General features: G+C 38.5%; 1 protein-coding gene across 1 annotated transcript; it reads left to right on the top strand.

The window, feature by feature from the left end:
• Positions 1-2,575: 2,575 nt before the first annotated feature.
• Positions 2,576-9,951, top strand: LOC118600113. The gene is made up of 2 exons (XM_036216870.1): positions 2,576-2,909; positions 8,424-9,951. Exon 2 carries the CDS (start codon positions 8,429-8,431, stop codon positions 9,332-9,334), a length of 906 nt encoding a protein of 301 aa, XP_036072763.1. The 5' UTR covers positions 2,576-2,909; positions 8,424-8,428; the 3' UTR covers positions 9,335-9,951.
• Positions 9,952-11,106: the final 1,155 nt, after the last annotated feature.

The following is an 11,106-nucleotide window of genomic DNA, read 5'->3' as shown; positions in this document are numbered from 1 at the left end:
TGCTCCTAAAAACAACTTAAAGATCACTCTGGGTCTCCCTGTCATGTAACACATGTCTCTGCACATGCTGTGAAGGTTTTTAGCAGGATGTGACTGAGTAAAAATGTAACGGAAAATGTAGTTTGTATTCTTCAGACATGGTTTTAGAAAACAATAAGACAATAATGTTTTTTGTCTATTTTCTTTAAATGGTTTCTGGTTTCTTTACATATCGCAGTAACTCAACCCCTACCACATAAAAATACATTAAAATACAGTAAAAATAGTGTAAGACAAAAGTACAGAGCATTTGCAAAAATTAGTAAAATGAATAGATTTTCCATCATAATTTGTTTAATTTCTATGATTCATAGAAGAATTTAATCTGAACCTTTCAGATCTGCAGCCATGACTGAGTATTTATTTATTTTTTTGTAATCAATTTTCTGAGAAGTTACATGAATTTTTATCTTTTCTTTGATAGTAAAAGCAAAAACAATCACGAAAAGGTCATTTATAGGAGAATTATTTACATAGACGTACACCTGTCAAAAAAACACACACTAGTGAAACCAACCCAACAATAATTGTGTATTTGCATCATGCAAACAGTCTGCCCCGTCTGGCACCTCCAGCCGTCTATTTACATTACTGTGAAATGGGATGTCCTTAAAGACAAGCCGCTGAATACCAACATAAATACAAGTAAGTACAGTTTATTTTGAAAAAATGTAAATGTTTGGAATAAAAACAATGTTTAAAGCAGAAGAGGGGTTCACTTTTTAATATATTTCTTTAAAAATTAGTTTTATATTTGAATTATTTTGTGTTTATTCCTGTCAACGTATTTTTACGGAAGAAAAATCTATATGAAGTATTATCATATTTTAAGTCTACAAACTTTAGTTTATCTTTTTCATTGGTTAATTATTGTCTTATGTAAACTATTTGCTTGTAGGAAAATACATTTATGTTTCATAAAAGGATTTGAATATTTGTCTTCTGAAGATATAAATCAAGTTCAGCACACTATTGTACTTTGGGGGTGACTTCTGACTGAATGGTCTTTTATTGTGAAGGGTTCTTAATGAAAATACAATAATGCTATTATGTCATTTCAGTCATTCATCAAGTCATCTGTGTGAAACTATTGATGTATTCAGACTGGAGACATTTGGTTAAAGTGAACCAGAGTTTGTTTCTTTCAATAATCCAGAACTAATATTCAGTCTGAATACATCCAAGCATACCCTGGTCCAGGACCGCCAAAATAAATTAAAAAAAATTCTGAAATGTCTCCAGACACTCAGCAATCTCAGATTCATCCCTGTTGTCTCAAACCTGTCTCAAAATGGTCTCGGATTGGTTTCTATGGCACAAAAAGACAGGAAAAACACAAACAACAAAGGAAAGTGTGTAAACTGGGAACACAGTTATGAAATGTTTTAGACAAAAATTTGCAAAGTCAAATTCAAATGTTCTGAATTTAAAGTCCCATTAGTTGACACACATCTGGGTGCTTGAAATTTGTTCCCGACATTTGACCCATCCCTGAGGAGGGGGAGAACTGCAGACACACCCACAGTCTGGAACCATTTAGTGGTTCTATCCCCTTTTAAGTGTCAAGAAGGGAGCCACTGAGTCTTTCTTTGGTAAGTCTTGACTATGGATTTGAACCCACAACCTTCCAGTCTCAGGGGAAATAGTCTTCCACCTGACCAGTTTATTAGTCTTTGGTAGGATGTGAACCAACGACTTTTCAGTTTCAGGGCAGATACTGAGTTGGTCTAGTAACTAGACCAACCCAACAAGACTCTTTTGAAGGTAGCCACCCTTTAGGACCCCAGTTTTTACCATCTGTGAATTACTGTTTTCTCCCCAGCTATCAAGGTCAAGTGGCCCCACATGGTTGCAGCACAGGGAGCTATGGAACCCCAGTGTAGCTAGCTATCGAGCTCTACTGTCCATCGAGCAGCTGGCTAGCATAGCGAGTCAGCCCACTGAGTGGCCACTTGAGCCAATGTGGGGTCCACACTCAGCCTTGCTGGCTGGGTCCTCAATTTTATTCATAAATAACATAATTCTGACAGATTAGAAAGACGAGAAAAAACTGTTTTCACCTAAATGTAACACTTAACTCAAGTAGAATGTATTTACACAATCAAATTAGACCAACCGATTCTGACTCGTCAAAAAGCACCTTTCGACCCAGGACATACCGGTATGTGTATTCCACAGTCTATCACAACAACAAGATAAGATCTTTGTTCTTTAAGTTCCTTTCCTCTGGATAGAATCTGTTGGAATTCCATTAATAAGGTAAACATTTGAAGAGTTATAGGAGTTCAAAAAGTGTGTATTACTTTTGTCGAGAACTCTCCGGAGTGCAGTTTGTCTCCTCGTACCTCTGAATGTCCCACCAACCAACCCTCTTAGGCATGTTTTATTCCAGTCTTTAGTCTCCGTGTCCCTTTCTAATCAACACTCACACGTTCTCACGATATGCAGATGATACTTGTTTGTATCTGTTAAACCACAAGTGAAGGTTTTTCTATGATGAGGAATAACAATAAAAGCTTATGTCTTCTTCCTTTACAGGCTTGAAACCATACAAAATGCAGGTCAACTCTTCCTCCACCATCGTCCAGATGTCTCCGCCCATTTGTTCCCCGAACTCCTCCTTCTTTCCTGTCCTTTTTTCATGCTTCAATGAAGAACCCTCCAGCATTTTGATCACCACTCTCACCTTTACCAACTTCCTGCTGAGCTTTCCTGTGTGCGTCCTCATCTTCTGGTTGGGTTTCAGACAGTGGAGGAACAGCTGCTCAGCTCCAGAACCGACCAGTCACACCGATGTGTTCACCTACTGCATGGCCGCTGTGGACAACAGCTACACTTTGGGACTTTTGTCTTACTACTATGCCGTGCAGGTCTGTCATGCGACCTTAATGACTTTTGTTTATTACTGCTTCCTCTATGCTAACTGTGGACAGACGTTCCTTCACTTCCTGACCTGCATAGAGCGCTACCTGGCCGTAGTTCACCCCATCACCTACATGAGGCTGAAGAATGCTCAGGGGGTCCGGGTCAGAAACGCGGCCATCGCGTGCGTGTTCCTGCTGTCTTTTGGAATGGTGGGCTTCGGAGCACTGCTCTTCCCCGTCTTTCCCACCAAATTGCTGCTGTTTGCGTTGGCCTTGGTTGTGGCTATCGTCTGTTTCTGCACCGTTGCCGTTTTCTGCGTGCTCAGACGGCCGGGTTTGGGGAATGACGAATCAAAGAGGAGAGCCTTCCACACCGTTGCGGCCATCACCATGGCGCTGCTGTTAAGGTTCATTGGGCAGTGCTTTTCCATCATTCAGCTGGGTTTAGAGGAAGACTATGAATTAAATTACTGCATGACTTACTTTGCTGGATGCTGGCTGTGTGTGCCGAGTGGTCTGGTTCTACCGGTGCTGTTCCTGCAGAGGAAAGGTATGCTAAACCTGCCGAGTTGCAGCTACAACAGGAAGGAAAACCAAAACAAACTTTAAAGAAAGTCCATCAAAAAAAGAGAAATAATACTAGATATATAGCATTACCTGTGATAATGCTAGTGTGATTGCTCCAAGCTAAATGTGGCTGCAGAAGATGCTACAGCTGATAGCTGAGCCTGATAGCTAAAAACTTAGCCTACAAAACTGGGAAAAAGCCTAAATTAGCCAAAATAGCTAGCATGTAGCTGAAATATTAGCTAAACTATAAAATAGTCTAAAAAACAAAAAAAGGCTAAATTAGTCAAAACAATTGGCAAGTAGTTGAAATATTAGGTAAGCTCTAAAATATCCTAAAAAGGAGAAAAGCCTAATTTAGCAAAAACAGCTAGCATGTAGCTGAAATATTATCTAAACTCTAAAATATGCTAAAACGACAGAACGAATAGATGTGAGAGCTGTTTTTCAGGATATAAAATGCATAGATCACACGTTTCCTGTCATGGTTGTTCTTCAGCCTCACTCTGCATATCGTTCATTTACATCAGCTGTGGCTCCTCCCATATTCCTCCTCTGACTGGTCTCTGATGCTGAGTGTATTGAGCCACAGGTCCTCACTCATGTCTGGACTTGGTGTTTGGATTTTTGACCTGTTTTTAGGACCTGGATTAGTGTAGTCCTGTGCCTAGACCTGGTTCATTGGGCTTCAACCTGAACGTCTCGTCTGTATTGGAGTCTCTGTGGATGTTTCTCCCTGACCAACGGTGGATCGTCTGTTATCAGTCTTCCTCTGGACGGTGTTTCCTTGCCCTTTGGAGCCTCTAAAGTCCCTCATCTTCATTGCTGAGACTACCCTCGACTGATTGGAGGATCATCCTGCCATGTTCTTGTCTCTATTCCACAGGGTTTTGTATTTACTTGAGCCTGTAAACTCTTATATCTTAATTGTAATTTGGGGTTTCAGACAAGGATGAAAACAATTCTCTTTTGAGTTCAACTAAAGTTCTTTCATCTGCATTGTTTGTCCAGATTTAAAGGATTCCTATTTGTGTTGTAGTTTATGATTTTCCTGTTTATGTTGTAGTTTTTGCTACACACTCTCACTCCCAACTCTCCATTTATGGCTGTCAGTTCAGGCCCCCTCCCTTTTTGACGTTTAGGGTGTCCCCAACATGCTGGCTGTTACCATTAAATCAGAGGTCTCCAACCCGCAGGTCATAGTTCTGGACACGTGTCGGACGCGGTACAGGTTACCGGGGCACTGGTACCCGAACCCGGTACCGGTATAAAAAATCTCCGTGTTCCGTGTTAGAGACCCTTGATCAGTCTATGTATTTTCTCTCTGTCTGTGGCCCGATACCAAGAGCGGCCCTCGGACCGGTACCAGTTTGTGGCCCAGAGGTTGGAGACCCCTGATTTAATGGGAATGGCCAGAACATCAATAACTCAAATGTCATCTCGTCATGTATGAACCATACGTCCATACAGGACGAGTTGGGAGTGAGAATGGGTTGGTTTTTGTTTCTGTGTTTTTAATTTGTCTTTACAGAAATGTTGATTTTTTTCTTTGTAAAAATTGTGTTGTACATTAAACCTGCTCTTCTTTACTGTTTTAAGTGTATCTAAATATTAAATAAATATTATATTTTTATTGACTTATTTTGAGCCTTTTTAAAATATTTTCTCGACAAATCAGAAACAAATTCACTTTCCAGTTTGGTTCTGAAAGCAGAGATGAAACCTTTATAATTAAGACAGATGTTCAGATTTTTCTCCAGTTTCTCATGTTGGCTCAAACACTGACAGCCTCTAGTTATTAGAAAATTCTTCTTCCAGATTTCCTAACTTTTCCCTCACTGTTTTTTCTTAACAATGTGTTTGTCTTCTTCTGGACTTTATGAAAGCAACTCCAAAGTTAATAACAATAAAAGTTAATAATCTAACTGTAGTAAAATTATCCTTCATTGTAAATATTTATTCTATGGTGACTTCCATGTTGGACTTAAATGGACTTCAAAACCTATCGATTAAAAAGACACTAAAGACTTAAAACATGATTATGATTATTAAAATGATTGTGACTGAGAAGAAAAGGCTGGAAATTTAGAGCACACGTATCAAAGTGAAGGCCCAGGGGCCGGATCCGGCCCTCCGGGTAATTATATCCGGCCCTCCAGATCATTTTATTTTATTGTTATTAATGACCTGATGTTATCCTGTGCTCATTTCTAACTTGTTTAATTTTGACAAAATATATTTTAATGGAGAGTAACATATTGAAAGTTCTTTAAGGTTTAAGTTGATTTATTCTGGAATAATATTCCTGTATTTTTATTGTTCATAATTAAAAAGTTACAGTTTTAAAAATTGGCATTCTGCTAGCTTTTTGGACTATTTTGGCATTTACTAAGATTTTTTTAGGCTATTTTGGAGTTTAGCTAATATTTCAGCTACATGCTAGATGTTTTGGCTAACCTAAGTTTTTTTTTTTTTACATTTTTTAGGCTGATTGGTATTTAGCTAATATTTTAGTTGGCTATACACTTCAGCGTTTTCATCCATCAACTTCACCGTTTTTAGCTATCATTTTCAGCATCTTCAGTAGCCAGATTCAGCTCACAGCATTCACACTAGCATTATTGAAGGTAATGCCATATATCTATTTCATAATTATGTTAAAAAGATAAGGTTTTAAAGATTTCAAAATGTAGTTTTAGAGTTTTTAATAAATGTTTATCCTGTTCAGCCCGTGACCTAAGGTGTGTTTTGGATTGTGGCTCCTTGTGTGATTGACACTCGTGGTTTAGAACGAAGACTTACTTGATGAACGGCGTGCAGACCGAGTGATGTCACAACCGAGTGTACCTGAAGTTAGGATGCTCCAAGGTTTGACTTTTGGAGATTTGGAGAAAGCCGGCTCAGTGTTTTTATTTTCAGTCTTCCTGGTAAAACAATTAAACAACTTGACTAGAATAAAGTTATTTCTGTGCAGATAAGTTAAAAACATGAAGGCACATCGGAGGTTTTGCATGATGCAAAGAGGCTGCAGCTTTTTGGCCATTAGGCAAAATGGATGGACAGAGTGGCAGCTGGTGTGAGAGGACCTGTCTGTCACAGAACAGCTGATTCTGGACTCAGAGACTGGAGTCCTGCTTTGTAAGTGGTCTCACTTTTTAAAAACGTTTATGGTTTGAATTTATCATTGTCGTTAAATAATATGACGAACATCAAACACTTAGAAATATCAATATTTGGACTTTAAGTTCTTCCTTTCTGTTAGAAGGTCAATTCATGATTGGATTTTAACAACTGATGTCAGATCAATGGTGATATTTTCTCTCAGTTGTAGAGTAAAAACTATTACATTGGATTTGTGCCTTCCCCTACAGGTTACTAAAAACATTTTTTCTTTAGGTTTCTGAATAATCTTAGACAGAAAACCATGATGTTCTTTTGGGGGTCTGTAGAGTTGAGAACAATTGAAAAACAATTACTCACAACATGCAGATGATACTGTGTTTCTCTGTTAAATACCTCATCTTTTGAACTCCCATCATCTCTGAGTCAGATTGATTCTGTTGAGGGTTTTAAATCCCAGGTAGAGACATTTTTATTCAGCAGACTTTTAGTCGATTTTATGAATGCTTAGTAAGCATTCATAGTGTGGTATTCTATAGCTTTTGAAATATATCTCTATATAAAAACATAAATATTCAAAAAATATATTTTAGAGTAAAAAAAATGGAGTTTACTTAATACAGTATTTTATACCTAGTTTGCCTAATGTTTTATTCCTATTTATGCTAGCTTTTTTGGCTAATTTGGCATCAATTAACGTTTTTTTTCTTTCTTTTTTGCTAATTTAGAGTATAACTTCTGTTTTAACAACAGGCTAACGCTTTTGAGTAATTTCGTTTGCTGAGGATTTTTAGGTTAGTTTAGGAGTGTAACTAGTATTTAAGCAACGAGCTAGCTTTTTTTTGGCTAATTTGGCATCTACTGATGTTTTTTATGCTAATTTGGAGTTTAGCTAAAATTTTAGCAACATGCTAACGTTTTTGGCTAATTTAGTTTAATGAAGAATTTTAGGCTAATTTGGCATTTAGCTATTATTTGAGCAATGAGCTAGCTTTCTTCTGGCATCTACTGAAGTTTTATTTACGCTAAGTCAGAGTTTAGAAAATATTTTAGCAACATGCTAACGTTTTTGACTAATTTAGTTTACTGAGGAATTTTAGGCCATTTTGGAGTTTAGCTCATATTCAAGCAACAGACTCAGTATTTTTGCAATATTGGCATGTATTAGGGAAATTTTATGCAATTTTACTACAAATTTTTCAGAAATGTAGATCAACTTCAGCGCTCTTTAGTTATTTCCTGAATTTTCCAGTCGTTCCGCAGATTTGAACGTTTTGCAAATAGCTTTTGCATTTTCAGTAAATCCTTTCAGCCAATAAAGTATATTGCATCACCACTTTCTTAGCATCATTTAAAAGGGTTAGCATCTTGAGCGACTGCTTTCCTCAAAAAGCATTCACACTAGCATTGTCACAGGTAATGCAACTTTTCCAGTTTAAATTGGATTTACAATCCCTATTGGACAGTTTGATTTGATGCTGTTTTTCTAAAGCTCTTTGTTATTCTTTCTGTGATATAGAAATAAAGTTATAGTATTCCATTCTACCCATACTAAATCAGAGTACTTCACTGGTCAGAGTTCAGAGTTAACTTGTAAAGCACGTTCAATGGCTACACGTTTTGTATGTAGAGCGTGAAAACTGACAAGCGTAGCAACGCGTGACAGCGATAGATTAGAACTTGCGAACCTTAATGTATATAAATGTGAGCTTACATAGATTTTTTACTGGAAGTGGTCGTCTGAAGTCGTGCTTCTGACCTCAGGGTGAACGTAGCTCTAGATAGCAAACTAGCAGTGCCAGACTTCTTTCATTTTTTTCTCTCATTTTTCAGGCTTGATGTCCTTCAATATGGCCGTCAACTCTTCCCCCAATGCCTTCTTCACCTCATCGGCGTTGTGCGCAGACAACTTCTCCCTCTATCCGGTCATTTTTCGGTGCAGAGACGAGCACAGGACCTCCGTAATCCTGACCACGCCGCTCATTCTCATCAACGTTCTCCTCATCTTTCCGTTGTGCGCCTTCATCCTCTGGACAGGTCTCAGACAGTGGACCGGCTCTGTCTCAGAACCAGCGACCCACACTGATGTGTTCACCTACTGCATGGCAGCTGTGGACATCGGCTGCATGTCGGGACTTGTCTTGTACTTCCTGAACTTGTACGTCTGTAAATTGATGATCACTTTGTTTGCGTACTACAATTTGATATTTTCGTTTACTGGACAGACGATTTTCCATGTCCTGACGTGTGTAGAGCGTTACCTGGCCGTGGTTCACCCCATCACCTACATGAGGCTGAAAAAGGCTCAGTGGGTCCGGATCAGAAACGTGGGCATCGCTGGTGTGTTCCTGGTTAGCTTTGCGATGGTGGGCTTCGGGGTGCAAATGTTTCCCATGTTTCCAGGTGACGTGATGTTTTGTACCATGGCCTTGGTTGTGGTCATCGTCTGTTACTGCACGGCCGCCGTGTTCTGTGTGCTCAGACGGCCCGGTTTGGGGAGTGATGAATCAAAGAGGAGGGCGTTCCACACCGTGACGGCCATCACCGCGGTGATGCTGATAAGACTCGGAGGGCAGTACTTCTCTGTTACCTTGTTAAGCTCTGGGGAAAACGGCGAGTTAGATTACTGCGTCGGTTTCCTTTCTGGATACTGGCTGTGTTTGCCGAGTAATCTGGTTCTACCTGTGCTGTTCCTGCAAAAAAGAGGAATCCTGAACCAGTTTAGCTGCAGAAACCGATCCTGAACCACTTTCCTTGTCAAAACAAGAATCTTCAACCAGTTTAGTCGCAGAAACAGGAATCCTGAACTAGAAAAGTTGTAGAAATAAGGATCCTGAACCAGTTTAGTTGCAGAATTAGGGATCCTGAACCAGTTCAGTGGCAGAAACAGGGATTCTGAACCAGTTTAGTTGCAGAAAAAGATTCTCAAATAGTTTAGTCACAGAAACAGGGATCCTGAACCAGTTTAGTTGTAAAAACAGGGATCCTAGACCAGTTTAGTCACAGAATTTCGGTTGCAGAAACAGGAATTCTGAACCTGTTTAGTTGCATATCAATACAGAGAAACGACTAAAACGAACCAGAATATGACTAGAAAGAATATTAAAAAAATGTAACAAGACTTATTTTTCATAGACTTTATGGTTGTTGGAGATTTTAGACTCTGCTTCATATTTTCAGAAATGCTGGTTACTGTTGAAATAATCATTTTTCTTCGCTGTCAAACATCACTGACTGTCTGGTTTGACTTGGACAGTTCTGAGGATACACATTAGAACTGAACCTCTGGAGCTGTAAACTGGTACAAACACTGTTTTCCTCAGTGATTGTTGATATGGATGAAGTCCTGTTCAATAAACTATCAACCAATCCACAGTCAACCATGTGTTGTTTGGAACGAGCCCAGAACTACACCAACGACTTCTGTGATCCAGAAGATTCAACTGGGTTTGATGGTTCTTGTGGTCTTTTAGCTAGAGATGTAACGATGAATCAATGAATCGATTTATATTCCTACGATTCCAACAAGATTGATAAATCTTAGGGAAGTTGTTAATTGAATCAAATCAACTTATACGATTAAAAAAATAATTCCAAAATGAAATAAATCAATTATCGATGTAGGAAAATAGATCTGGGCTAAGATATCGTAGATTAATTTGACAATAATTTAAAAAATGACTAAGTGGCTAAACTTGATCAAACTAAAATGTGAATAGTTTGACATTCATTCTTGTTTACTTGTTTGACATATGATTATCTGAAAGAAATACAAGGAATCTGGAAAACTTCCCCTGAACTGTTCAGTATTTCTGGTTACACTGGAGGAAGTCTTGGATCCATTTTAGGTCAGTGAATCAGATCTTTCAAAATGAACCAATATTGAGTCTGAATCACTTTAGCAACACTTTTTAAGATAAGAATCGAATAGTGGTTATAGAACAAGTCGCAACCGCCCTACTTTCAGCTCAGAATCTTAAATCTGGTTCTGAGTGAAGAGGAGTCTTAATGGACCCAAAACCAGATTCAGACACATTTCAGGTAAACATCAAACATAAAATGGCTGAAACAGATCTTTAAACTGAATGATTTGGATCTTCACGCTGTTGGACTTCCATCCCAAACGTTCCTGTTCACCCGAATGAGCTCCCATCCGTCTGAGCTGTCAGATCAGATTTAAATATTTGGTCATTGGTGGTTTCATGATATGCAAAGCCGTTTTTTCTGTTTATTGCTGACAGAATTGTGGTATAAATTCAAGTGTGTTGTTGGAACTGCAGAGGAATTCACCTGCATCTACCTGCTGACCAGGTCAGACCCAACCTGTTGAAAAGTCCTACAGAAATGTGTTTGAAATATGAAGGTAAATAGAATATTTTTAGAGGTATATCTGAGAAAAACTGTTCTTTTGTGTCGCATCATTCCATCATTTAGACATTTGGTCTTTGGATTGTAATCAACCATACGTTCCAGTGTCCTGTTGTTTGATTTGTCTGATAACGATTTTAAGGATTTT

This window comes from Oryzias melastigma, linkage group LG18, assembly GCF_002922805.2.
Source record: "Oryzias melastigma strain HK-1 linkage group LG18, ASM292280v2, whole genome shotgun sequence".
NCBI classification, from domain to species: domain Eukaryota; kingdom Metazoa; phylum Chordata; class Actinopteri; order Beloniformes; family Adrianichthyidae; genus Oryzias; species Oryzias melastigma.
The sequence above is the reverse complement of the archived record's forward strand: the minus strand, read 5'-3'. Positions and strand labels throughout refer to the sequence as shown.

Coding starts and splice junctions, on each gene's coding strand:
- LOC118600113 (XM_036216870.1), top strand. CDS start 8,429: ATGTCCTTCAATATGGCCGTCAACTCTTCCCCCAATGCCTTCTTCACC.